Below are 26,436 nucleotides of genomic sequence, written 5' to 3'. Positions count from 1 at the left end.
GTCATGTGACACATCAAACTTATTGGGAATTTCACAACAATGGTGTGCTTGCTTTTAACGTAACTTTATTCTTTCATGAGTTATTTACAAGTTTACAAATTTACAAGTTTGATGTCTGGTGAACGCAGTAACCGGGCCATTGCAGCAGATTTCAATGCAAGACACCCTACGAGACCACCCATCTCCCATGCTACAGTTAGCAAACTGCTTGCTAAGTTTCGTGAAACTGGTTCAGTATTGGATTTGCCAAAATGTGGACGCATGAAAACTGTCATTAATGAAGAAACATCAGTGGCTGTCCTAGCTTCATTCAGCAAGAGCCCACAGCGTAGCACTCGCCGCATGTCACTGGAGAGTGGCATTAGTCGAACATCCCTTCGGCGGATATTAGCTGCTCACAAATGGCACCCTTACAAACTCCAGCTACTGCAGCATCTCAATGAGGATGACCCAGATCGGCGCACTGAATTTGCAGAATGGGCAAAACAAAAATTGGAACAGGACCCTCAGTTTACGCAGAAGATTTTGTTCAATGATGAGGCAGACTTTTATGTGAATGGTGAAGTTAACAAACAAAACCAGCGCTATTGGTCTGACACTAACCCACATTGGATAGATCCCTCTAAGACTGTTGGAACAAAAAAATTGATGGTATGGTGTGGTATATGGGGTACAAAGATATTGGGGCCATTCTTCATCAATGGAAACCTCAAGGCCACTGGATATGTGAAATTGCTACATTATGATGTGTTTCCCTCTTTATGCACTGAAGCTGGCACGTTCCCTGAGTTTTTCCAGCAAGATGGTGCACCACCACATTATGGGTGTCAGGTCCAAGTATTCCTAGATGAACAGTTTCCTGGAAAGTGGATTGGTCGTCGTGGGCCAGTTGAATGGCCCCCAAGGTCTCCCGATCTGACCCCCTTAGACTTTTATCTTTGGGGTCATCTGAAGGCAGTTGTCTATGCTGTGAAGATACGTGATGTGCAGCACCTGAAACTACGGATACTGGAAGCCTGTGCTAGCATTTCTCCTGCGGTGTTGCTATTAGTGTGTGAAGAGTGGGAGAAGAGGGTTGCATTGACAATCCAACACAATGGGCAGCACATTGAACACATTTTATAAGTGGTCAGAAACTTGTAAATAACTCATGAAAGAATAAAGTTACTTTAAAACCAAGCACACCATTGGTTTTTCTTGTGAAATTCCCAATAAGTTTGATGTGTCACATGACCCTCTTCCTATTGAAAAACAAAAGTTGGATCCAAAATGGCCGACTTCAAAATGGCCACCATGGTCACCACCCATCTTAAAAAGTTTTCCACCCTCACATATACTAATGTGCCACAAACAGGAAGTTAATATCACCAACCATTCCCATTTTATTAAGGTGTATCCATATAAATGGCCCACCCTGTATTATTATGAATAATATACTAATATTAAGACTGTGTTTTTTAAATAAGTTACCTTGTTAAATAGTCATTGTAGATGTATTTTTTCCCCTACAGGCATTAAATGATGCCAAACGTGAGCTCAGATTTTTGTTGGTTTATCTTCACGGAGATGAACATCAGGACACTGATGAATTCTGTCGGTATGTCTTTTATATAAGTTTAGCAGATTTATGCATTTTTTTCTATGAGATGATATGGAAGGGTGGTGAAAGACAGATTGTCATTTAATTCAGAAGAATGTGAAAAATAATAGGTTATGACTGCTGTAGTTTTCCTGTTTTACTTCAACCAGACTATTAGTAATAATTACCACTTACGAAATTGTTACTTTTTTCTTACTGTTGTCAAATAGTAATTATAGCTTTATCAGAATTTTATATACACGCTTGTTATATAATGTATATAATATATGTCTCAATAAAGGTCAGGTGGTGTTTCAAAATGTTGACATCTGTTTAGTGCAAGGCAAAGTTTATAAACACTATCACAATAATGTAGCAAGGTCTTGACTAAAATATGCAATTTGTAAAATGAAACCATACAATTTAGAATGATTTACAATTTCTGTTATTGCGGAATAACCTGAAAAACAGTGGAAATGAAAAATGTAGTAAGACTGAGAAAAAGGAAAAATGCACATCCAACTTTAAAAAAGCAAAATTTAATTTACAAATAAACATGCCAAAGTAGTTCTGTTAAAGTATAACCAGTTTTAAACAACTGTTTTCTCACAAAGAGCTTAAATAGACACAAAATCATTGTTCAACTTTAGTGACCTCAAGACATGCAGATAGATAAGGCACATAAATTGTTTGACAGGTCCTCTTGTAGATTTACATGGGGTCTGGAAACAATGCCTTTGACTCATGTGGTTGGCCCCTTAGCTGCACTTGTAGTTAATAAACTATAAACTATTTTTTCCATTACAGTTGTATATAAAAGTAAATCTTTCTGTTAATCTAGAAACTGAAAAATTTATTTGACCTACACCAAGACAACACCTCTTTGTTTTGACAAAAGCAACTGAAGTTCCAGGCAGCCAGGCAAGCTGAGGTAGTTTTATATTTGTATTTCTCACAATTATTTCACTTCAGGAGGAACACTTGAAGGCTGTTTTGAAACCTCATATGCTGAGAATTTCCGTTATCACATTGATGAAATATCTACCAGTAGGTTTTTCACAACCCTGAAATTCCCAGCTTTAATACAATGATAGGAAAAGTATTGATATTTTATAATAATCTTGATTCCAGAAGTTGGGTTCAAGATGCACTAAAATTTAAATGTCCCCACTTACAAATAAGTACATTCTTTTTGAGAAAGTGAACTTGTTCAAAAGCTTTGGAGGCTGTTACACATTGAAAATGTCGAAAAAGAACAGTAGTTCAGCCATCCATAATCAAAAATAGTACCTCAAGAAAAATACTGTTTTCATTAACATTACATTTTTAAACTAAGTGAATACTTTGTTTATTGTAGGGGGAAATGTTGTGTGGTGTCGAGCCGAGTAGTGTCTCAGTTAAAATTAATTTTATTCTGACTATAGTCAAAAGTATTTTATGTCTAACCTTTAAATTGAAACTCTGTTGTCTATCTAACGCCTGATAACATTGAGGTGGTGTTGTAAACTTCAAATAATGGCCAAATCTCCCTAATTCACAGTCTCATAGTGTTTAAAAAAATAACAATGGCAGATCAAACCAAATGCTATTACTTGAAACAGTAGCTATCTGTGGTTTGAACATGAGCAACAACATTGTAAAATTGCTAGTGCCGGCCTTTATTCTGTATTCACATTAACTCATTTTGGTGCTCATGTCAGCCTTTTTCTTGTCTGTGTGTCTTGTTAGGGCCAAGCTGAGCTGTGGTGCAAGCTTCCGTTGGCAGAGTCAAGTGCGGACAAAGTACCAAGTAAATTAGTCAGAATGGTGGTTTGGGTCACTTCGATCCCCTAGATAACTTTGTTCTGTCACTGTAAATATATGCGTAGGCTATCTGTTGATTTTAGCGCTGTTACAGTGTGACCTGAGCTGCATGCAAGCAGTGAATTAAGACTAGCTGCTTATTCACTGCTATAAAGTTATTACCTGCATGCGTCATACGCACTATTACGCTGTTACATACATTATGACCATTTGAAAAGGTGTAAATCATAAAACTTGTGTGTATATAGCATCTGTTCTGATCATGTCCTTGCTTAACTTGGTGCCATTTAATTTAATATGGATCAATTCAAATTATGCTGCTGAGTAGTGAATAAAATAAGGATCACCTTATACATTAACAGGTATTTATTTTTTGGTATTGGTAGTGCTGTAAATAAAGTCCTCATTGAAAGATGGTGCAAGTTTCTTCGATGCCACATTTTTTCTAAATACTTTGAATGTATCTTTGGAATGTATCCAAACCTGATGTACATTTTTCAACAGCATGTAGCTCATTCACTCTAGTACTCTAGCGTGTAGTTGGATAATATTTGCAAAGAATGCCTAGCACTTGAAGATATTATAAACCTTTTGGTAACACTTTTGATTTTTAACGTTATTAGAATAAGCTGTGCACATAATAGTTAACAAGTGTCAAAATTGTCAGGAACTTGGCAATTGGGTAGTTAATATATTATGCCTAAAACTAGAAAATGAGTCAAACAAAAGGGATATTGATGCTTAAGTTATGATTTTGGAAATGTGTATCTGTCTTAAATTTTTGTGAGGTTAGTATTCTCTGCATTTTCCATTTTGTTTCTTTTAATTTCACGCTTACTGAAGGTAGGATTTCCTGATAATAATGCTTCACTCTGAGGCAACAGTACAAAATTTAGACTCCGGATCAACCAGTTACCTCTGTTTAACATAATGCAGTATTAAATTCCTGATTCATTTTCTAGGTCAATATTATTTACAATTATACTACATTCCTTATCACTTAAACGATCATTTTGATGTAATTTAACATAATATTTCCAACTACATTTCGTGAGGTTTAAAAAAAATGATCCATTTTCCTTGCCTTTTTATCTGTGCTCTTCCCCAGTACATATAATTGGTGTAAGTGGGATAGAGGGAGAGACGAATGAATTTAAGGACATAATTTAAATTGGCAACGCTGTCAGTGCGTTTAAATGCCCTTCAATAACCCACTTATTCACAGACACCTCATTACTAAACGGCCATGTATTTGCTTTGCACATGCTTTTGGTAGCCATAGGTAAGAGAATCCCCAAAATATATTTCCAGAGGTAAATGTTTAGACAATCGCATTATTTGTACTCCTGGCTTAAAATAAACTGTCTCAATATTTTAGAAATTGATAAATTTATGTTGATGACCCGAACCATAGAGCAGTAGGTTCACATGTTAAAAGTAATGTGCATTAAGTAGTCAGATTACCTGTTAAATAATTCCTAATGCATCTTATTGACGTAAAAATGTCAGCATTACTACAATTTCAGCAGCACTGAATGTAAAGCAAGAAGCACACATACTGGTATGCTGGTCCATTGCAGGGCTCAGTCGCATAGCCAAGCAGAAAAGATTTTGCTGTGTGCTATTTGGTAACATAAAACTCATAAAAAGTGCTAATTTGTAAAAATGCAAGAAAATAATCATAGCCATTGTGCTTTTTTCAGATTTATAGTGGCTGATAATGAAGTTTCATTCTTTTTGTTTTTTTTTCTACTTAGTTTAATAACGTTGAATAGTTTTTCCAAAAGAGAATTCCAGAAGATTACTTTTGCGTGTAAATGTGGATTATTAAGAAGCCAGGTTTCTGCCTTGTTCACCTTAACCTGATTATGCTTGTACATGTAAGCACACTGAATGGAGCAATGTAGTATGTTTTGAAACGCTTTTTCAAGGTGAAGGTGTTAAGTATAAAATACAGTATGTAAACTTATTTATCTGGCATTAGGATATCCTTCTTCCATCATGTTTTATATTTTATATTTATCAGTAGTTTATCAGTTTAACAGTTTGCTATTATTGCTCTTTCTTTATCCTAATTCTTACAGAAATACATTATGTACAGAGGAAGTTGTCAACTTTGTCAATACTAGAATGCTGTTCTGGGCATGTTCCACTGCCAAACCAGAAGGATACAGAGGTAAATATTACTTTTCTGTCCTTTGAAATAGAGATGGTAGAAACTAAATCATACAAATTATTCTACTTCTACAGAGTAGGTACTTCTTGTATTGTGTTTAGTATTATTCAATTGTTCAATATTTAGTAAATGTTCAAATTCAACATTTACTTCTACTATATTTCAAAAATAGGTGTTATTATAAAACATTGTAAGACCTTGGTGTCAGTTTAGCACACTTTTCCTGTGTACATGTTCATTGTTTATTTTTTTTTAGCTGGGATTGACCTTCATTTGCACTTCCTGACTCTTCCAGATTTATTGCTATATTTTTAGTTTTCATTGCTTTAGTGGTATAATCCTTTACCATTTTTATTTCTTCTCTTTCTGTCACTGGATGTTAGAAAGCAGATGGTTTCAAACAGTCATTTGGTCCCATAAACACAGTTTCACACTGACAGTCTCAAAAGAAAAAGCATATCAGACAACAAATGGCCATCAACAACAACATTTATTTATATAGCACATTTTCATACAAACAGTAGCTCAAAGTGCTTTACATATTAAAGAATAGAAAAATTAAAGACACAATTATAAAACAAAATAAATCAACATTAATTAACATCGAATAAGAGTAAGGTTCAATGGCCAGGGGGGACAGAAAAACAAAAACTCCAGACGGCTGGAGAAAAAATAAAATCTGTAGGGATTCCAGACCATGAGACCGCCCAGTCCCCTCTGGGCATTCTACCTAATATAAATGAAACCGTCCTCTTTGGATTTAGGATTCTCACGGAAGGGCTTGATGATGATGATGGTCACGTAGACTTCTGCCTTTTAATCCGCCCATCATTGTTTGAGCATCATGAAGCTTTGAGTAGGTGGTGGTGGCGCAGGCCACCACCACAAAGAAACCGGAAAAAGAAACAGAAAAGAGAGTAGGGGTCAGTACCGATTTTAGAGCCACCATGAATAGTTATTTTGAGGAGATTGAACATATAGAGTATCAGGATTAAGTTAAATTACGATTAAAATGAAGTTATAAAAAGGCCATGTTAAAGTAATGTGTTTTCAGCAGTGTTTTAAAGTGCTCTACTGTATCAGCCTGGCGAATTCCTATTGGCAGGCTATTCCAGATTTTAGGTGCATAGCAGCAGAAGGCCGCCTCACCACTTCTTTTAAGTTTTGTTCTTGGAATTCTAAGGAGACATTCATTTGAGGATCTGAGGTTACGATTTGGAATATAAGGTGTCAGACATTCCGAGATATAAGATGGGGCGAGATTATTTAAGGCTTTATAAACCATAAGCAGAATTTTAAAGTCAATCCTGAATGACACAGGTAACCAGTGTAATGACATTAAAACTGGAGAAATGTGTTCGGATTTTCTTTTCCTAGTTAGGATTCTAACAGCTGCATTCTGCACTAGTTGCAAACGATTTATATCTTTTTTGGGTAGTCCAGAGAGGAGTGCGTTACAGTAATCTAGTCGACTGAAAACAAACGCGTGAACTAAGTTCTCAGCATCTTTCAGTGATATAAGCGGTCTAACTTTACTTATGTTTCTTAAGTGAAAAAATGCTGTTCTAATGATCTGATTAATATGTGATTTAAAATTCAGATTACAGTCAACAATCACCCCTAAGCTTTTTACCTCCGTCTTGACTTTTAATCCTAATGTATCCAGTTTATTTCTAATAGCCTCATTGTATCCATTATTGCTGATCACTAAAATTTCAGTTTTCTCTTTATTTAACTTGAGAAAATTACTATTCATCCATTCTGAGATACTAGTCAGACATTCTGTTAGTGAATCAATAGAATCAGGGTCATCAGGAGCTATTGATAAGTACAGCAGTGTGTCATCAGCATAGCTGTGGTAGCACACGTTGTGCCCTGAGATAATCTGACCTAACGGAAGCATGTAGATTGAGAATAACAGCGGGCCCAGGATAGAGCCTTGTGGAACACCATATCGGATATCATGTATCATCAAATACTACTGCTAGTAATAATAATTCTTTGCATTTTTATAGCACATTTCTCACTACTCAAAGCGCTCAGCAATTGCAGGTTAAGGGCCTTGCTCAAGGGCCCAACAGAGCAGAGTCCCTTTTGCATACTGTATGTAACACCTGCAGAAACCAGCACTATTCCACATAACCGAGTAATCCATAATAATAGAAGATTAGTGAAGGAGTTAATGATGGCATGCATAACTTATTGTTGACATTGATGTAGGGTTAGTCCACCTTCTGATGGATGGCAGCACAATATGATAGGTATTTTTAATTAGGCTATTCATATGAAATTCTCGCAAGACATTGTTGACTCAAGAAATCCACAAATATAAATGATTTACAACATTTAAAGACATTAATAAGTTATGTGTAATAAAGTGGAATGACACAGGGAAAAAATATTGAAGACACCAATTTAATACTTGGTGGAGAAGCCTTCATTTGTATTGACATCTTCAGGATGCTTCCTGTATGAAGAAACCAGTCGTCTGTAGTTCTCAGGTGTGATTTATTTATTTTATTTTTTTTGGATCCATTCTTATAAAGTGGTTTGCCTTTAAACTCTTGAAAATTCCGGGGTGGTGGGACTCTCTTGTAAACCTTGATCTTTAGTACCTTCCAGAAATGTTCAGTTGGATTTAAGTCAAGTGATTGACTGGGACATTTTAACAACTTATTGATTTTCTTTCTCTGAAACCAATTGAGTATTTATTTTGCTGTATGCTTTGGATCGTTGTGGGTGGACCTTCCAGAAAGACATCTCATTCTCATCACCCTGGTGGATAGCAGCAGATTCATTTCAAGAATCTTTTGGTACATGGTACCATTCATCGTTTCTTCAGTTAGAGAAGTCTGCCAGTACCATGAGATAAGAAACTGCATTATCCCAGTATTTCATAGACGTGTCCAGATGTTGTGTAGCAAATTTTAAAGGAATTTCAGCCTGCCTTTTCTTCAGTAATGAAGTCTTGTGGGGTGAGCGTGCATAGAGGTCATGCTGGTGGAGTCCATTGCCTATTGTTTTCTCTAACAAGTGTACCTGGTGCCTCCAAGTCTTTCTGGAGCTCTTTCCAAATGGTCCTTGGCTCTTGGGCTGCTCTTCTGACTATCCTTCTGACTCCCTGGTCAGAAATCTTGCAAGGAGCTCCAGTTTGTGGCCAATTTGTTGTGGAGTGATGTTCCTTTCACTTATGGGTAATGGCCCCAAAGGTGCTTACTGGAAAATTCAGAAGTCTTGAAATATGCCTGTAACAAGTTCCATTGACATGGTTTGCAACAATCAGGTTACAAAATGTCTCGAGAGAGCTCTTTTCTTTTACCCATTATGAGATGTTTCTTGTGTGACACCTTGGTAGGAAAACCCCTTTTTATAGCCCATCACTATGTACTTACCCAGCTTATATCAGTTTGCTCAATAGGAGCTGGAATTACTTTCTAACTACTTATGGGTTTTTGCTGGTTCTTTGCTTTGGTGTACTGCTGCTATTTCTTAGTGTATTCGATACTTTTTATTTGTGTCATTCAACGTCATTACACATACCTTTATTTATGGCCTTTAATGTTTCAAATTCTTTATATTTATGAATTTCTTGACTTAATACAATTGTCTGGTGAGAAATTCATATGAATAGTCTCATTGAAAATATCTTTTTTGAAAAAAATGTTGATGAGTTTAATACTTATTTCAATACTGACCCATTATTCAAAACAAGCTGGCAGATGTGCTAAGCACATAGTCTCTGCCAAATCTAGTGGACAATAAATTTAGGATATCCTAACAATGGTATATCGCAACTGTCAGAGGTAAACCAGTTTGAGGCAAGTTAAAGTTTGAAATTACCTGTCCTCATAAAAGATAACCACATCCATTAGCAAATGCACTTGAATTTCTGTTTGAAGCAGTTAGTGCAGACTGGTTATGTTATTCTGGTCCCCAAACCTCAGAACTGGTAACAACATGACCATTGCAAATATCATTAAAGAAATGGATAGTGTACTACTACTTGGATGGCATGACTTCTCAACTTTAATGCATGTTAAATATTTACAGGTGACGTCCTACATTTTCTCTCGGTCTCCAAGAATCTTTGTAAATTAAAGTGCCATGAAATGGATTAGTTTCATGAGAAGCTACTTATAAGATCTCCTGCAGCCATAGTCTCAAACACCTTCTCGTACATAATCTTACATGAAGCACCAGTTTGATTAAGGTCACCCTGGTCATTTAATTAGAATTCCATGTTAGACAATATCATTGTTTCAAAACTTTATTGGAGTTAGCATTGCCCAGAATTCAATAATGGAATGATTTACAAAAAGCTCAATTCATATATCATCCTGTACTGGAGAGTTACGTACCAGTGTAACAACTGGTTACAATATTTGAATTAGATGCCACAGTACTTGAGCCCCAAAAAGAGTCTTAATGATCTTGTTTGAAGCTGGCCAATACAGCATCGATTTTACAGTCCTCACCCATACAGAAAATCAACTACTAACAGAATGAAAGAATAATTAGAAAATGTATTAAACTAAGAAAAGACTACAACACAAAACACAAATCTACAAACAAATAAACCATTTGTATATACAAAGGAACTGTAAACACTATTTACATAATGAACTATATTCCTTACCCGAACCCCGTAGCAGACGCACAAGTAAAAGACAATGTCCACAAGAATTGTGTGATATTTCTGTACAGTTATTAATGGGTTAATCAATGCAGCTGTTTCTGATATTGCTGCAGTGCTCCCATAAATAAAGACCTGTTAGTAACTAAAGTAGATGGAAAAGGATGGAAATAATCGAAAGGCATATAGCACAATCCCCATAGGGAGAATGAAAAACAGTATGATCTAACCATGCATTTTCCTGTTAGAGCAGAAAGCTGCAGCGGCATTGTCTGAAGTAAATTTCATTTGCCCATCATACTGTCTGTCAATCTTTGTGTCTGGAGTGAACAGGTGAGATGAATGAGACAGTATCCATGGCTGTGAAAGGCTATTACCTGATTTGGTTTAGCCTGTGAGACTGACACTCTAGATATTAAGGTATAATAAGAGAAAAAAAATGGAAACTCTTGCTTTGCCAGGCAACATTTCAGTCCAAGTCACTTGGAACGTTAGTGATATAGTGATACACATTTTGGCGTGTTGCATCCTCTTGCTAAGTTCATTTTTTTTTATCTCATCAATCACTCAATACCCAAAAATGACAAAGCAGAAATAGGATTGTAGGCATTTTTGCAAATGTATTAAAATAATCTTATTTCTGTTTTTTTCTCTTTTCACAAGTTTTAAGACCCTTTTACTCATTGAAGTCATTTTACCTCATTGAAGCAACTTTGGCAGCATTTAGAGACTTCTTGGGTATTACGCAACAAGCCTTTTTCCGCCATTTTTGTCAGATCCTCACAAGCTCTGTCAGGTAGAATGTAGACAGTCAATTGACAGCTGTTTTCAGGTCTCTCCAGAGATGTTCAATTGTGTTCAAAGTGTGGGCTCTGGTTATGCCACTCAAGGGCATTCACAGAGTTGACCTTAAGCCACTCCTGTGTTGTTTTTGCTTTGTGCTTAAGGTCATTTGCCTGTTGGAATGTATACCTTCAGCTCACTGTTGGGTCCAGGGTGCTCTGGACCAGCTTTTCATTAAGGGATATCTCTGTACTTTGCTACATTCAGCTTTTTTTCAACACTGACTAGTCTTCCAAGAACTGTTGTTGACAATCATCTCCATAGCATGATGCTGCCTGCCACCACCATACTTCCCTGCTAGAATGGTAATGTGAAAGGTGATGAGCAGTGCCTGGTTTCTTCCAAATGTGATGCTTAGAATAGAGACCATACAGTTCAATCTTTGTTTTACCAGACCAGAGAATCTTGTTTCTCATAGTCTGAGAGTCCTCTAAGTTGCATTGTTCACCAAATTCAAACAGGCTTTCACATGTTCTCTGGCCACTCTGCTATAAAGCCCACATTAGTAGAGTGTTGCAGTGATGATTGCCCTCCTGTCAGTTTCTTTTATCACTACACAGTTTCTCTAGAGCTCAGCCAAAGTGAACATCATGTTCTTGGTCACCTCTCTTACCAAGGCCCTTTTCACACATTTGTTTGCTTTGGCTGCACGGCCAGCTCTGTGGAGAGTTGTGATTTTTCCAGACTTATTCAATTTAAGAATTGTGGAGGCCATTGTGCTCTTGGGAATCTTCAGTGATGCAGAACATTTTTATAGCATTCCCAGGATCTGTGCCAGGATGCAATCTTTAAGTTCTGCAGGCATTTCCTTCGACTTTGCTGTGATACACATTCAGTTGTGAAACCTTATATAGACAGGTGTGTGCCTTTACTTATCATGCATGATCAACTGAATTGACCACAGGTGGACTCCAGACAAGGTATAGAAACATTTTAATGGTGATTAATAGAATGGGACGCACCTTAGCCAAATTGCAAGTATCATAGCAAAGTGCCTGAATGCTTGTCAATATATTTCCATTTTTTATTTTTAATAAATTTGCTAAGATTCTTATCATATTTTTACATTCTGGGGTATTGAGTGTTGTTTTATATGGGGAAATAATACATTTAAACAATTTTAGCATAATGCTTCAACATCACAAAATGTATTTTTTTTTTTATTAAAAAAAAGGAATCTGAATACTTAAGGTACTGTTACGTGATTTATAGGTTTATGAATTATCCATCTGATCTTGGTTTCTTTCTTGTTGTGTCATTATTATGTCACATGACTGTGTACTTGGAATTTATTAAAAACAGTATACAGTGTTAATAGTTTTGTTTGTTTATAGTAGGAGTAACTGTTATTAGCACTATGCAAATGATATAATTTGATCTTATTTATATACATACATAATAAACAAGTATTAGTATGAGATTAGGCAGTAGAATGAATGTTGGACACAGCCTTCATTGCTGTTTAAAAGGGTGATTTTTGTAAAATATTTAAATGGTTCTTTGTAAGATAGTTACTTTTATGATTGACTTTGATTTTAAAGTAATAGCATACCACACTGCAATAGATTCACACTCTCAGACATTTATGAGCCACCAAAACAAAGTGTATAGATATTTATTATCAAAACATACTTCATGAAGTTGCATTATATGCATCACAGTTGTTCTTCATCCCACTTAGTTTTAGTTGTTGAGTATAAAGAAACCCAGCAAATGTCACCGCCTTCTTACGTTCATAATATGGTAGTAAGCTAGCATTTCTTTTTTTTATTCTAACTAATTACAATTAGAAATGAGACACATCATGGATAATACTAGTAAATTATCCAATAGCTGTTCCAAGAAGCTGGAGTTTCTAAAATATATTCTGTATTTTACTTATTCACAATGTGCATATAACCCAAGCTTGCAGCTTCTTTTTGCACTAACACAATGTCAGTGATGCACTTCCACATTCCATACAGCAGCAGCAGCAGCACAGTACATAACACTGTTTTGTCTGTATGTACATATTAATATTTATGTTGTAATGTCATTCATGTCTTTATCATTGCTCGTCAGTGTCCCAGGCTCTGCGAGAAAACACCTACCCTTTCCTTGCCATGATTATGCTGAAAGACCGGAAGATGACAGTTGTTGGTAGATTAGAGGGTGTGATTCAGTCAGAGGATCTAATTAATCAGCTAACATTTATCATGGAGGCCAATCAAACATACCTAGTATCTGAGCGACTAGAAAGGTATGTGGAGTCTTTGAATCTGTGCCCTGCTTGTTTAGTTTATCTTAATTCTGTAGGCAATTAGGCATTCTTTTAAACTAATTTACATTGCAATCAGATGTAATCTTTTTCCTATATTTACATTGTAGGTAATTTACAAGTTTGGACATAGAGTTACATATATTCTTAATATATTGGTTTAGTGTTTTAAGTGGTCTTCTCTTGGAGTAGTGTATTGGTTTTGAACTTACACATAAAGTTAGTTTTACTATTTTGCGGTATTCTTCATTCCCAGAGAGGAACGTAACCAGACGCAAGCACTCAGACAGCAGCAAGATGAAGCATACCAGGCTTCACTACGTGCTGATCAAGAGAAAGACAGAAAGAAAAAGGAGCAGCAGGAGCAAAAGAGGAGAGAGGAGGAAGCAGCTCGTCAGATTGTACTAGCTGAAGAAAGGAGACGACGGGTAAGAGCCTGAACTTCTGTTAGTACTGTCTGCTCTACAGTTTTTAATAATGACAGTGCATTCCAACCCCATTTACTATAATTATTTGTTTTAGGAATTTGCACTTTGTGCAACATGTTTTTTGTTTGTTTGTTTGACAGTTAATGTTGAAAAAAGTGTGGAATATGCTACATTTCTCAAAGGTTATGTAGATGTAAGGAATAAAGGAAACATAACTGATCATCTTATGAAATTCTGCAATCAAGCAAAAACACATACAGCAACAATAAGGTGTGGTGACAAATGTGCATAGCTAGTGGAATTTCATTTAGTGCATTCTTACGAAAATGACAAAGATTTGCCTGCACATTAAAATGTTGTTAGCTTTACATTTTGTGTGTTTTTATGATGGGCCTTCTGCTTTTTAACAGCTTTTGTGCCTCCTGCAATAGGTAATATTGACACATGGATGGGTTCCTCATTTACAGTTTTTACAAGGGATTGCACCTACAGTTGAACCAGACATTTACATACACTTAGGGTGAATTCTTTTAAAACTTACTTTATAACTCTACATTGTACAGGGCAAAAGTAATTTTTTCCAACAATGTTCAAAGATTTGTATTGAATTTATCTCAATTCCAGTGTTTCACAAGTTTACTTATACTTTGGTAACTGTGCCTTTGAACAGCTTGGCAAATTTCAGAAAATGATGTCAAGCCTTTAGGCAACTTCCCAATTAGCTTGTGATAGCCTGTTAGCCTAACTGGAGTCAAAAAGTAGATGTATGTTATCTGCAATCTTAGTCTTACTGGATCTCAGTGCAGCATTTGACACAGTGGACCATGCAGTTCTGTTAAAACGGCTTGAGGATGAAGTAGGTATTCAAGGCTGTGCATTGAAATGGTTTGAATCCCACCTTAAAGGTAGATCTATGTCTGATAACATAGATGGGATTTTCTCTCAGCCAGCTAGTCTCACACACAGCGTCTCTCAAGGTTCTATCCTGGCTTCACTTCTATCTTCCCTTTACCTACTCCCCTTAAGGGTCATCTTTTATAAAAAAAAAACACCTCAGCAAGGAGGCTGAAGCTCAGTCACAAATGAGTGTTTCAAATGAACAATGGCTCCAAGCATACCACCAAACTTGTGGCAAAACAACTTAAGGACAACAAAGGCAAGGTATCTGAATGGCCATCACAAAGCCTGGACCTCAGTCTGATTGAAAACTTGTGGCAGGGCTGAAAAAGCATTTGCGAACAGGGGAGCCTTTGAACCTGTCCCAGTTACACCAGTTCTGTCTGGAAGAATGGGCCAAACTTCCAACAGCTTAAGTAGCTTTTGCAAGTCTACCCAAAATGTTTGGCTCAAGCTAAACACTTTAAAGGCAATGTTTCCAAATATTAACTTAGTGTATGTAAACTTGTGATACACTACAACTGTGATTATATTTATATATATATATATATATATATATATATATAAAAGGCAAAAGCCCTCACTCACTCACTGCCTGACACACTCATGACTAATTCTCCATCTTCCTGTGTAGGTAGAAGGCTGAAATTTGAATTCCTTACAGCTTACTTACAAAAGTTAAGCAGGTTTCATTTTGAAATTCTACGCTTACCAGTCATAACGGTCGACAACGTTCGCCATGTTAAACTTTCTTATTTATGGCCCCATCTTCACGAAATTTGGTAGACAGCTTCCCTGCGCTGACCGAAACCGATGTACGTACTTACAGTGGTGTGAAAAACTATTTGCCCCCTTCCTGATTTCTTATTCTTTTGCATGTTTGTCACACAAAATGTTTCTGATCATCAAACACATTTAACCATTAGTCAAATATAACACAAGTAAACACAAAATGCAGTTTTAAATGATGGTTTTTATTATTTAGGAGAAAAAATCCAAACCTGCATGGCCCTGTGTGAAAAGTAATTGCCCCCTGTTTAAAAAATAACCTAACTGTGGTGTATCACACCTGAGTTCAATTTCCGTAGCCACCCCCAAGCCTGATTACTGCCACACCTGTTTCAATCAAGAAATCACTTAAATAGGAGCTGTCTGACACAGAGAAGTAGACCAAAAGCACCTCAAAAGCTAGACATCATGCCAAGATCCAAAGAAATTCAGGAACAAGTGAGAACAGAAGTAATTGCGATCTATCAGTCTGGTAAAGGTTATAAAGCCATTTCTAAAGCTTTGGGACTCCAGCGAACCACAGTGAGAGCCATTATCCACAAATGGCAAAAACATGGAACAGTGGTGAACCTTCCCAGGAGTGGCCGGCCGACCAAAATTACCCCAAGAGCGCAGAGACGACTCATCCAAGAGGTCACAAAAGACCCCAGGACAACATCTAAAGAACTGCAGGCCTCACTTGCCTCAATTAAAGTCAGTGTTCACGACTCCACCATAAGAAAGAGACTGGGCAAAAACAGCCTGCATGGCAGAGTTCCAAGACGCAAACCACTGTTAAGCAAAAAGAACATTAGGGCTCGTCTCAATTTTGCTAAGAAACATCTCAATGATTGCCAAGACTTTTGGGAAAATACCTTGTGGACTGATGAAACAAAAGTTGAACTTTTTGGAAGGCAAATGGTCCGTTACATCTGGCGTAAAAGGAACACAGCATTTCAGAAAAAGAACATCATACCAACAGTAAAATATGGTGGTGGTAGTGTGATGGTCTGGGGTTGTTTTGCTGCTTCTGAACCTGAAAGGCTTGCTGTGATAGATGGAACCATGAATTCTACTGTCTACCAAAAAATCCTGAAGGAGAATGTCCGGCCATCTGTTCTCTCAACTCGCTGAAGCGATCTTGGGTGCTGCAAATGGACAATGACCCAAAACACACCAGCAAATCCACCTCTGAATGGCTGAAGAAAAACAAAATGAAGACTTTGGAGTGGCCTAGTCAAAGTCCTGACCTGAATCCAATTGAGATGCTATGGCATGACCTTAAAAAGGCAGTTCATGCTAGAAAACCCTCAAATAAAGCTGAATTACAACAATTCTGCAAAGATGAGTGGACCAAAATTCCTCCAGAGCGCTGTAAAAGACTCATTGCAAGTTATCAAACGCTTGATTGCAGTTATTGCTGCTAAGGGTGGCCCAACCAGTTATTAGGTTCAGGGGCAATTACTTTTTCACACAGGGCCATGTAGGTTTGGATTTTTTCTCCCTAAATAATAAAACCATCATTTAAAAACTGCATTTTGTGTTTACTTGTGTTATATTTGACTAATGGTTAAATGTGTTTGATGATCAGAAACATTTTGTGTGACAAACATGCAAAAGAATAAGAAATCAGGAAGGGGGCAAATAGTTTTTCACACCACTGTATTTCAGTGGTACGACGCCATCCATCCATCCATCCATCTCTTCCGCTTATCCAAGGTAGGGTCGGGGTAGCAGCTTAAGCAGAGAGGCCCAGACTTCCCTCTCCCGGCCACTTCTTCCAGCTCTTCCGGGAGAATCCCATGCTCCCAGGCCAGCCGGGAGACATAGTCCCTCCAGCGTGTCCTGGGTCTTCCCGGGCCTCCTCCCGGTTGGACGTGCCCGAACACCTCACCAGGGAGGCGTCCAGGAGGCATCCTGATCAGATGCCCGAGCCACCTCATCTGACTCCTCTCGATGCGGAGGAGCAGCGGCTCTACTCTGAGCCCCTCCCGGATGACTGAGCTTCTCACCCTATCCTTAAGGGAAAGCCCAGACACCCTGCGAAGGAAACTCATTTCAGCCGCTTGTATTCGCGATCTCGTTCTTTGGTCACTACCCATAGCTCATGACCATAGGTGAGGGTAGGGCGTAGATCGACTGGTAAATTGAGAGCTTTGCCTTACGGCTCAGCTCCTTTTCACCACGACAGACCGATGCAGAGCCGCATCACTGCGGATGCCGCACCGATCCGCCTGTCATCTCACGCTCCATTCTTCCCTCACTCGTGAACAAGACCCGAGATACTTAAACTCCTCCACTTGGGGCAGGATCTCCCCCCCAAACCTGAGAGGGCACTCCACCCTTTTCCGGCTGAGGACCATGGTCTCGGATTTGGAGGTGCTGATTCTCATCCCAGCCGCTTCACACTCAGCTGCGAACCGATCCAGAGAGAGCTGAAGATCACGGCCTGATGAAGCAAACAGGACAACATCATCTGCAAAAGCAGTGACCCAATCCTGAGTCCACCAAACCGACCCCTTCAACACCCTGGCTGCGCCTAGAAATTCTGTCCATAAAAGTTATGAACAGAATCGGTGACAAAGGGCAGCCCTGGCGGAGTCCAACTCTCACTGGAAGCGGGCTCGACTTACTGCCGCAATGCGGACCAAGCTCTGACACGGTTGTACAGGACCGAACAGCTCTTATCAGGGGTCCGTACCCCATACTCCCGAGCACCCCCACAGGATTCCCGAGGGACACGGTCAATGCCTTTTCCAAGTCCACAAAACACATGTAGACCGGTGGGCAAACTCCCATGCACCCTCCAGGACTCTGCTAAGGGTGAAGAGCTGGTCCACTGTTCCGCGACCAGGACTAAAACCACACTGTTCCTCCTGAATCCGAGGTTCGACTATCCGACGGACCCTCCTCTCCAGAACCCCGAATAGACTTTTCCAGGGAGGCTGAGGAGTGTGATCCCTCTATAGTTGGAACACACCCTCCGGTCCCCTTTTAAAGAGGGGACCACCACCCGGTCTGCCAATCCAGAGGCACTGTCCCGATGTCCATGCGATGTTGCAGAGACGTGTCAACCAAGACAGTCCTACAACATCCAGAGCCTTAAGGAACTCCGGTATCTCATCCACCCCGGGCCCTGCCACCAAGGAGTTTTTGACCACCTCGGTGACTTCAGTCCCAGAGATGGGAGAGCCCACCTCAGAGTCCCCAGGCTCTGCTTCCTCATTGGAAGGCATGTTAGTGGGATTGAGGAGGTCTTGAAGTACTCCCCCACCGACCCACAACGCCCGAAGTGAGGTCAGCAGCGCACCATCCCCACCATATACGGTGTTGACACTGCACTGCTTCCCTCCTGAGACGCCGGACGGTGGACCAGAATCTCCTCGAAGCCGTCCAAAGTCATTCTCCATGGCTCTCCAAACTCCTCCCATGCCCGAAGTTTTGCCTCAGCAACAACGAAGCCGCGTTCCGCTTGGCCTGCCGGTACCTATCAGCTGCCTCCAGAGACCCACAGGACAAAAAAGTCCTATAGGACTCCTTCTTCAGCTTGACGGCATCCTCACCACCGTGTCCACCAACGGGTTCGGGATTGCCGCCACGACAGGCACCACCACCTTGCGGCCACAGCTCCGTCAGCCGCCTCAACAATAGAGGCACGGAACATGGCCCATTCGACTCAATGTCCCCACCTCCCTCGGGACGGGTTGAAGTTCTGCCGAGGTGGGAGTTGAAGCTACTTCTGACAGGGGACTCTGCCAGCCGCTCCCAGCAGACCCTCACAACACGCTTGGGCCTACCAGGTCTGACCGCATCTTCCCCACCATGAAGCCAACTCACCACCAGGTGGTGATCAGTTGACAGCCCCCTCTCTTCACCCGAAAGTGTCCAAGACATATGGCCGCAAGTCCGGCGACACACCACAAAGTCGATCATCGACCTGAGGCCTAGGGTGTCCTGGTGCCAAGTGCACATATGAACACCCTTATGCTTGAACATGGTGTTCGTTATGGACAATCCGTGGCGAGCACAGAAGTCCAATAACAAAACACCGCCGGGTTCAGATCGGGGCCATTCCTCCCAATCACGCCTTCCAGGTCTCACTGTCATTGCCCGTGAGCATTGAAGTCTCCCAGCAAAACGAGGGAATCCCCAGAAGGTATAGCCCTCCAGAGACTCCAAAAGGGTGGATACTCCAAACTGCTGTTCGGTAGCATACGCACAAACAACAGTCAGGACCCTTCCCCACCCGGGGAGGGAGGCCACCCTCTCGCCCACCGGGTAAACCCCAATGCACAGGCTCAAGTCGGGGCAATAAGTATGCCCACACCTGCTGGCGCCTCACCGGGGCAACTCCAGAGTGGTAGAGAGTCCAGCCCCTCTCAAGGAGATTGGTTCCAGAGTCCAAGCTGTGCGCCGAGGTGAGTCCGACTATATCTAGCCGAACCTCTCGACCTCGCGCACTAGCTCAGGCTCCTTCCCTTCAGAGAGGTGACATTCCACGCCCCAAGAGCCAGTTTCTGTAGCCAGGATCAGACCGCCAAGGTCCCGCCCGCCACCACCCAACTCACACTGCACCCAACCTCCTTGGCCCCTCCCATAGGTGGTGAGCCCATGGGAGGAGGACCCACGTTACCTCTTGGGCTGTGCCTGGCCGAGCCCCATGGGTGCAGGCCCGCCACCAGGCACTTGCCATCGATCCCCACCCCCAGGCCTGGCTCCAGAGGGGGCCCCGGTGACCAGCGTCCGGGCAAGGGAAAACGTCGTCCACAGTTTTTATTCTTCATTGGAGGTTTGAACCGCTCTTTGTCTCATCCCTCACCTAGGACCAGTTTGCCTTGGTGGTTCTACCAGGGGCATAAAGCCCCGGACAACATAGCTCCTAGGATCATTGGGACACGCAAACCCCTCCACCACGATAAGGTGACGGGTCAAGGAGGGGATATATATGTGTAGACTCAAACTCATTATGACAGCAGCAATCCCAGCTGTGAGAAAACACTAAAAAGGAGGCGTGTTAGACGTCGTGGTACATTTTCTGATGCAGCTAGACGAAAACAACTTCGTGACACTGCGGCCAAATACACAAAACAATTACTTTGACAATCATGTTATGTCATATACAATATGTTTCCTTTTCTTTTTCTTTACTTCTTTAACACACTGCTTCTCCGCTGCGAAGTATATATATATTAGGGCTGTCATAGTTATTACTTGCAGTTAATTTTCAAATATTTTATGCATAATTTTTCCTTATGTCCATTTATAGACATGCCTTACTATCCAGGCACATGCTCTTCAAAAGCACAGATCAGTTCCAATTTAATATTGTTTTTATTTGCTGAGTTTTTAAGTAAACATTCAGGTAGAGCTTGAAGTAGGCCAGTATGCGCTTCATGCACTGGTTACTGTATGTTAACTGGCAGTTAATGAAAGCATCGTGGTGCACACCAGCACTTCTCCAACAGACTTTTGATTTGTTTGTGTGCTTCATAGAGAAGCAAGATGTGCTTTATACTTGCATTCAATAAAGAAAAATGAAAAATGATGCTGAATATGTGTGCAAATATTTATCCATATGATTTTGCAGCTGCTAAAGGGCTTGAATGGCTTGCTCAATACTGTAATGGATGTCTTGCATGCTTATGTGTTCATCAAGAACAAGTTCTTACTGCATGGGACTAAGTTTCAAACCAAAGTAAACAAACCTAGTACTTTGATTGTGTGTGTGTATTTTTTTTTTTTTTTTAGTTAGTCACTAAAAAACTGACAGATGTGAAGCAGGAGTTCTACAATTGCTTATTAGAAGAACTAGAGACTAAAGTGGTGTAGTTGGAGGGGGGATTTTTCTAGTAGTGTACATTAGTCTCTGCACACTATTGTATTTCCCTTTGTGCATTTGTCATCACATGCTTTTGTCCTGTATGCTTATATCATACCATCAAGCAAAATATGAGGAATACAGTGGATCCATTGATATTTTTTGATAAAGTTAATCAAATTATCATGAATGATGCATCATCCTTGGAGGTAGTGCCAGTCTATCAGAATTCACACTTGTGAATACACAGATACTGTATAATCAAGATGTGTCAATTTATTCCATTAACAGCCTAACAGGCATCGTTTTGGTCTATGGGAGGAAACCCCAAGTTCCTAGGAAAATGCAAAGTTCTCACAGATAACTGGTTCAGGATATATGTAGTCATAATTCAAATTCCAAGATGCTGTTGTACCACAGTATAAAGTCAAGCTGACCGCAAAGTGGATGTTTCAACAAGACGGTGATCCTAAACATTCATGTGAAGCCACTAAGGGACAGCTTAGGAAGTAGTAGTTCCATGTCCTGCAATGGCCAGGCCAAGAAAAGGCCTGACTTGAATTCTGTTGAAATGCTGTAATAGGACCTGAAGTGGGCTTTTAATGCAAGACAACCTACAAACATCACAGAGCAGACCGTGTTTTGTAAGGAGAAATGGACAAAAATACCTTCCAAGCAAGATGTTGGGAGACTGGCAAATGTGTGAAGTTGTTACTGCTTGAGGAGGTGAAGCAATTTATTGAATGAATTTTGCAAACAATTACGATTTGCTAAATATTCTCTCTATGTTTGGAAAGGTTTTTAATTTAGGATATTCATTCTGTGTATCAATATAGAATATTACAAGTAAGTTATCAAAAGTGGAATTCCTTTGCTCTGGGGTGTGTGTTGAATCAGATAAGACAATATGATTGACTGATGTATCATCTTAGACTTTGCAAGAAGAGAAGGAACGGAAATCTGAATGTCTTCCACCAGAGCCATCTATTGACGACCCAGACACTGTCACTATTGTCTTTAAACTCCCCAATGATTCACGGGTAGAGCGGAGATTCCTGTTTACACAGTCTTTAACGGTATGTAACTGGTAATTTTATGGCTTGTGTAATTTTATTAAAATGTTCGGTTTTTAACATTTGTTTTTAAACTTTCCGTCAAATAATTAAGTGATACTGCATAGTCACAGATCATAGGTTCATGTCTGTTTGTAATTAATAATCTAAAAATACAGCTGTTGCATTAACACCTTATAAAAATGGAACACTGTTATCTGGTACGCTTTTTTGAAGCTATTGGCATTTAATAAGGTTTATACTTTATGATTATTTACTTGGAAAAGGTTTGATATACATAATCTGGTAGTACTGGCCTGCACTGCATTAAGTAGGCCACTTAATTATGGAACTAAAGAGTTGTGTTTCTTTTTCTGCATGTTTTGTACATCTGTGGTGTTAGAAGCATTTTATTGTAAATAAATGTGTGGTTGCTCTACCACTTCACCAGTTATTGAATCATCTTATTCCAGCTCAGAGTCTTTTGAGTCAGAGCATATCCTGCATCGCTGGCCACAAGGTAGTATAGTAACCCACCCTAGACAGAGCACCATATCATTGTAGGGCACAGTCACTCAAATGGAGACCAGTTTAAGGCCACTTATTAACCCAGCAATCTCAGTGGAGGTAATACTTTAAAGTCTGAATATCTTTGGTAAGGATGCACTCGGATGTTACCCCAGTCCACACACACACACACAAACTCCCCGTTTATGACCAGAGTCAGGATTAGAACATAGACCGTTGGTATTACAAACAGTGAATTCTGCCACTTTGCAGGGCTGCTTGTAATCCCAAGGTCCATCTCTACCACATCGATTGTCTTTTGCTGGATATGTGGTTGAGGAGAGAGAGGGGATTCCTTGAATGAATTCCTCAGCAAAGGGGTTAACTGTACACAAGGACTGCATATCATGAGGAGATACTGGCAGCTCTTAGTCTGTCTGCAGAACAGTGAAGGTAAGCCCGTTTCTGGAGACAGTGATGTGTATGTTATGTTTTACGTTTGGTTTAAAGTTTTAATCCTTACAATGTCCTCAAATCCTGACCCAGTATTGTGCCTTATTGGATCTGTTGACCCCATTCTGACTTAACCTACACTATTGAAGATCCTAACTTTTAGAACTGATGACGTTTAGGATTTTTTAAATGCGTTTTTAAAGTGCTTTTACTTATTTCAAACATAGGAGCAGGTCAAATTTAACTTGAGCATTGTTGGGACTGGATTAAAAAAAAAAGTGGACAAAAGTGGAAATTGTTTTAAATAAGGAAATAATAAATAATACATAAGCATTAACACCAAGAAAATGAGTTTCGTCTCCAATTAAACCTTGTTAACTTAGGGCTTCCCACACTGTGTGTTTTGTTTTTTTGGTCTTCACATTAATTGAAGTGTGACTTCTTAAACAATACGAGCATTGCTGCTTAAAACTGCACAGTACATGTATAGCAGAATAACAATGAATTAGATTTATGTAAGAACTGAAACTAATTTAAACTACAACTTTCAAGTTGTATCCCCATAGCTAGTTATGAAGTTGGGACTATCACAGGAATGCAGAGCTTTTTCAACCAACCTTTTAACTTAAATCACAGGACATGGCAGCACAGCAAAGGCTGGCGTCTTTAAAATGTTTTATTTGCTACTAAAGCAACAGTATATTTGCTTCAGATTCTTATTTAGGACACATAGGGAGTAGAGAGCCAGAACCACTCTACTAAACAAGAGAGAGACCCTCCTCCAGATCGGTCACCTTGGCCCTCTGCCACCCCCTTTGATTTCTTCACGCTGTACTTTGACCCCTGAAGATAGAAAGGGTGGACACCCCTGGCTTAAAAAAACAACATACAAGACCAATGGAGGTTTTATCCCTCCTGGAGCAGGTAACGGTGTCTGCTGAAATCAAAGCATGTTGCCAAAGGTGTTAGAGCACCTACATCATCCCTTGTGGGACTGCATCTGTAATAAATGTTGTGTTTTTTATCACATGTACAGAAACAAAGCGTTTTCATTTTCTTTTCTATGGCTCTTACTGTTCCAGGTAATTTATGATTTCCTGTTCTCCCTGAAAGAAACTCCAGAGAAGTTTCAGATAGTAACCAACTTTCCTCGCAGAATACTTCCCTGCCTGCCTACAGAGGACCGTCCCAATCCCCCAACGCTGAAGGAGGCTGGTCTGAGTCGGTCAGAAGTGCTCTTTGTCCAGGATTTGTCCGATGATTGATGTGAACCAAATGGCACCTTTATACATGGAGATTCCCCCCCCCAATGACCACTGCGCACAAGGGATCACTAAAACTGTATTTGCTTGACAAAGCCAGGAACCTTCTCCCCACACCCACTTTATTATGGACATAAGTGTATACATGTGAATAACTTAACTATATATTTAAAAGTAATAAGATTCAGGAGGAACACTGTCCTGTCCAAACTCTGAAATAGCGTTTTTGTGCTATTGAAGAAATTAGCTTTTTTTTTTTGTTTTTCTTTTACAGCTGAGAAGTTGGTATTTGAAAAGGACAAACGCGCTTTTTTAATGTTTTTTTTTCTTTTGTTATTCCCCATTTAATATAAATGTATTTATGTTACCAAAAGACCAAAGGAGAGTTGATAATTCTATAACTGAGCTGTGCTGCGCTGCTTACAGTTCTTTAAACATGAAGATGTATACCACAGCGTGTACCTGTGGCTCGAGCCTCTAGCATAGTAACAGTCTGCCTATAGTGTGCCTGTGGTATTACATAGATGCCTATTTTGCCATTTTAAAAATTGGAATGGGCTTGTCATATTAAGATGTAATTTTTCCAACTATAAATTAAACATTTTAAAATTTTATTGTGTGGAATATTTTTCCTTTTTTAAATTATTTGTATGTAAAAAAAAGTATGAAGAAAATGCGCCATCTTTCAAATGATATGCAATAAATGGTGATTATATTGGTGTATGACCTTGTGAGTAAATTAGAGTGTAAATGTGAATTGAATTGAAAACACAAAAACTTTCAAGTAGTGGAATCATTCTGGCTTAGTTTAGTTTGGAAAGGAACTCCATGTTAGTCGCTCTGTGTCTTGACGTTTGGGCCCCCATGGCCGTAGGGCCTTTGCAGAGGACAGACAGTCCTTAAATGCTGTAAAGCGTCACATTTCAAGTTTAATGTGGTTGTGTTTGTAAATGTGACTCTCTTTATAATCTTGTTCACTTTTCTAATTATTTCTTCATAGTACTTGTTTGCACTCCCTGCCCCGAATGGCCATGGCTCTTATTTATGTATAATATGGGTGTCTTGTATTTGGCTGGTACTGAATAACTTGTGTCTCTACAGGGTCTGAAAGTATGGTTTTATTCCAGAGTGATTGAATTTATGTACAGACCTTTCATTTTTTAAGCAATGGTGTTAACATCGAATAATAAGAACAGCTATTTATACTCAAACTGCATTAGAACCTTCATCCGTGCTCTGAGTAACTTGTGTATCTTCAAAATAAAGGCAAAGCACAAACATCACAGTCACAAGTCGCTGATGTTTGTTTTGCCAGTGGCTTGATGGGATTGGGCCATGAGAGTAAGCCGTTTGGAGAGGACCAGTGGTGCCAGAGCAGCAACAGCTCTCTTGAGGCGTATTATGGGATAATGGCATTTCTGCACGATTTTAAAGAAAACTTCCTCTGCTGATTTTTGTGAATCTGAATCGTCCTCATTTTCAGTTTTCATAAAAGTTTGTATAAACCAATTTGTCTGTGATTGTCACGTCAAGGCAGGAGCCTCTCAGGATTGGACTTAAAAAGGAGGACGAGCAAGAGACTGGCACCTCATTGAAAGGAGGGCACACAAGAGACTGGCACCTCATCGTCCTGCGTCCTGAAAAGAAGACGGCGCTTTTCCTTTTATCCTAGGAGTAACTGAAGTATGGATCCCATTTCCGCAGTCCTGTGGCAGCCTACCCCCCAATTTTATTTGCACATTAAACACTTCCACAAACAACATTCCACACAAATGCACACTTAGGGCATTGGGAGTGGGCAACGGCAACCGGTGGGGGGAAATTTCAGCCTCACTCCGAGTGCCGGTGCCCACTTCCAATTTTAAACTGCACCTAGTCACGGAGGGTTTTGGGAAGTGGGGCTGTGTGTTGGCATCAGCTGGTGTAGGCCACATGATGCCAGCACTGCCCGCATCCCCCC

At 39.8% G+C, this 26,436-nt stretch overlaps 1 protein-coding gene across 1 annotated transcript in view; it reads left to right on the top strand.

The window, feature by feature from the left end:
- The window catches only part of faf2 (Fas associated factor family member 2), a 67,664-nt gene extending 42,574 nt beyond the window's left edge, over positions 1-25,090 (top strand). Inside the window, exons 6-11 of the mRNA XM_039774135.1 lie at positions 1,512-1,597; positions 5,467-5,558; positions 13,096-13,273; positions 13,548-13,719; positions 22,135-22,278; positions 24,297-25,090. Of these exons, the coding sequence (XP_039630069.1) occupies positions 1,512-1,597; positions 5,467-5,558; positions 13,096-13,273; positions 13,548-13,719; positions 22,135-22,278; positions 24,297-24,479 (855 nt within the window). The 3' untranslated portion in view covers positions 24,480-25,090. The remainder of the gene's footprint in view (positions 1-1,511; positions 1,598-5,466; positions 5,559-13,095; positions 13,274-13,547; positions 13,720-22,134; positions 22,279-24,296) is intronic.
- Positions 25,091-26,436: the final 1,346 nt, after the last annotated feature.

This window comes from Polypterus senegalus, chromosome 13 (genome assembly GCF_016835505.1).
Source record: "Polypterus senegalus isolate Bchr_013 chromosome 13, ASM1683550v1, whole genome shotgun sequence".
NCBI lineage: Eukaryota > Metazoa > Chordata > Cladistia > Polypteriformes > Polypteridae > Polypterus > Polypterus senegalus.
The sequence above is the reverse complement of the archived record's forward strand: the minus strand, read 5'-3'. Positions and strand labels throughout refer to the sequence as shown.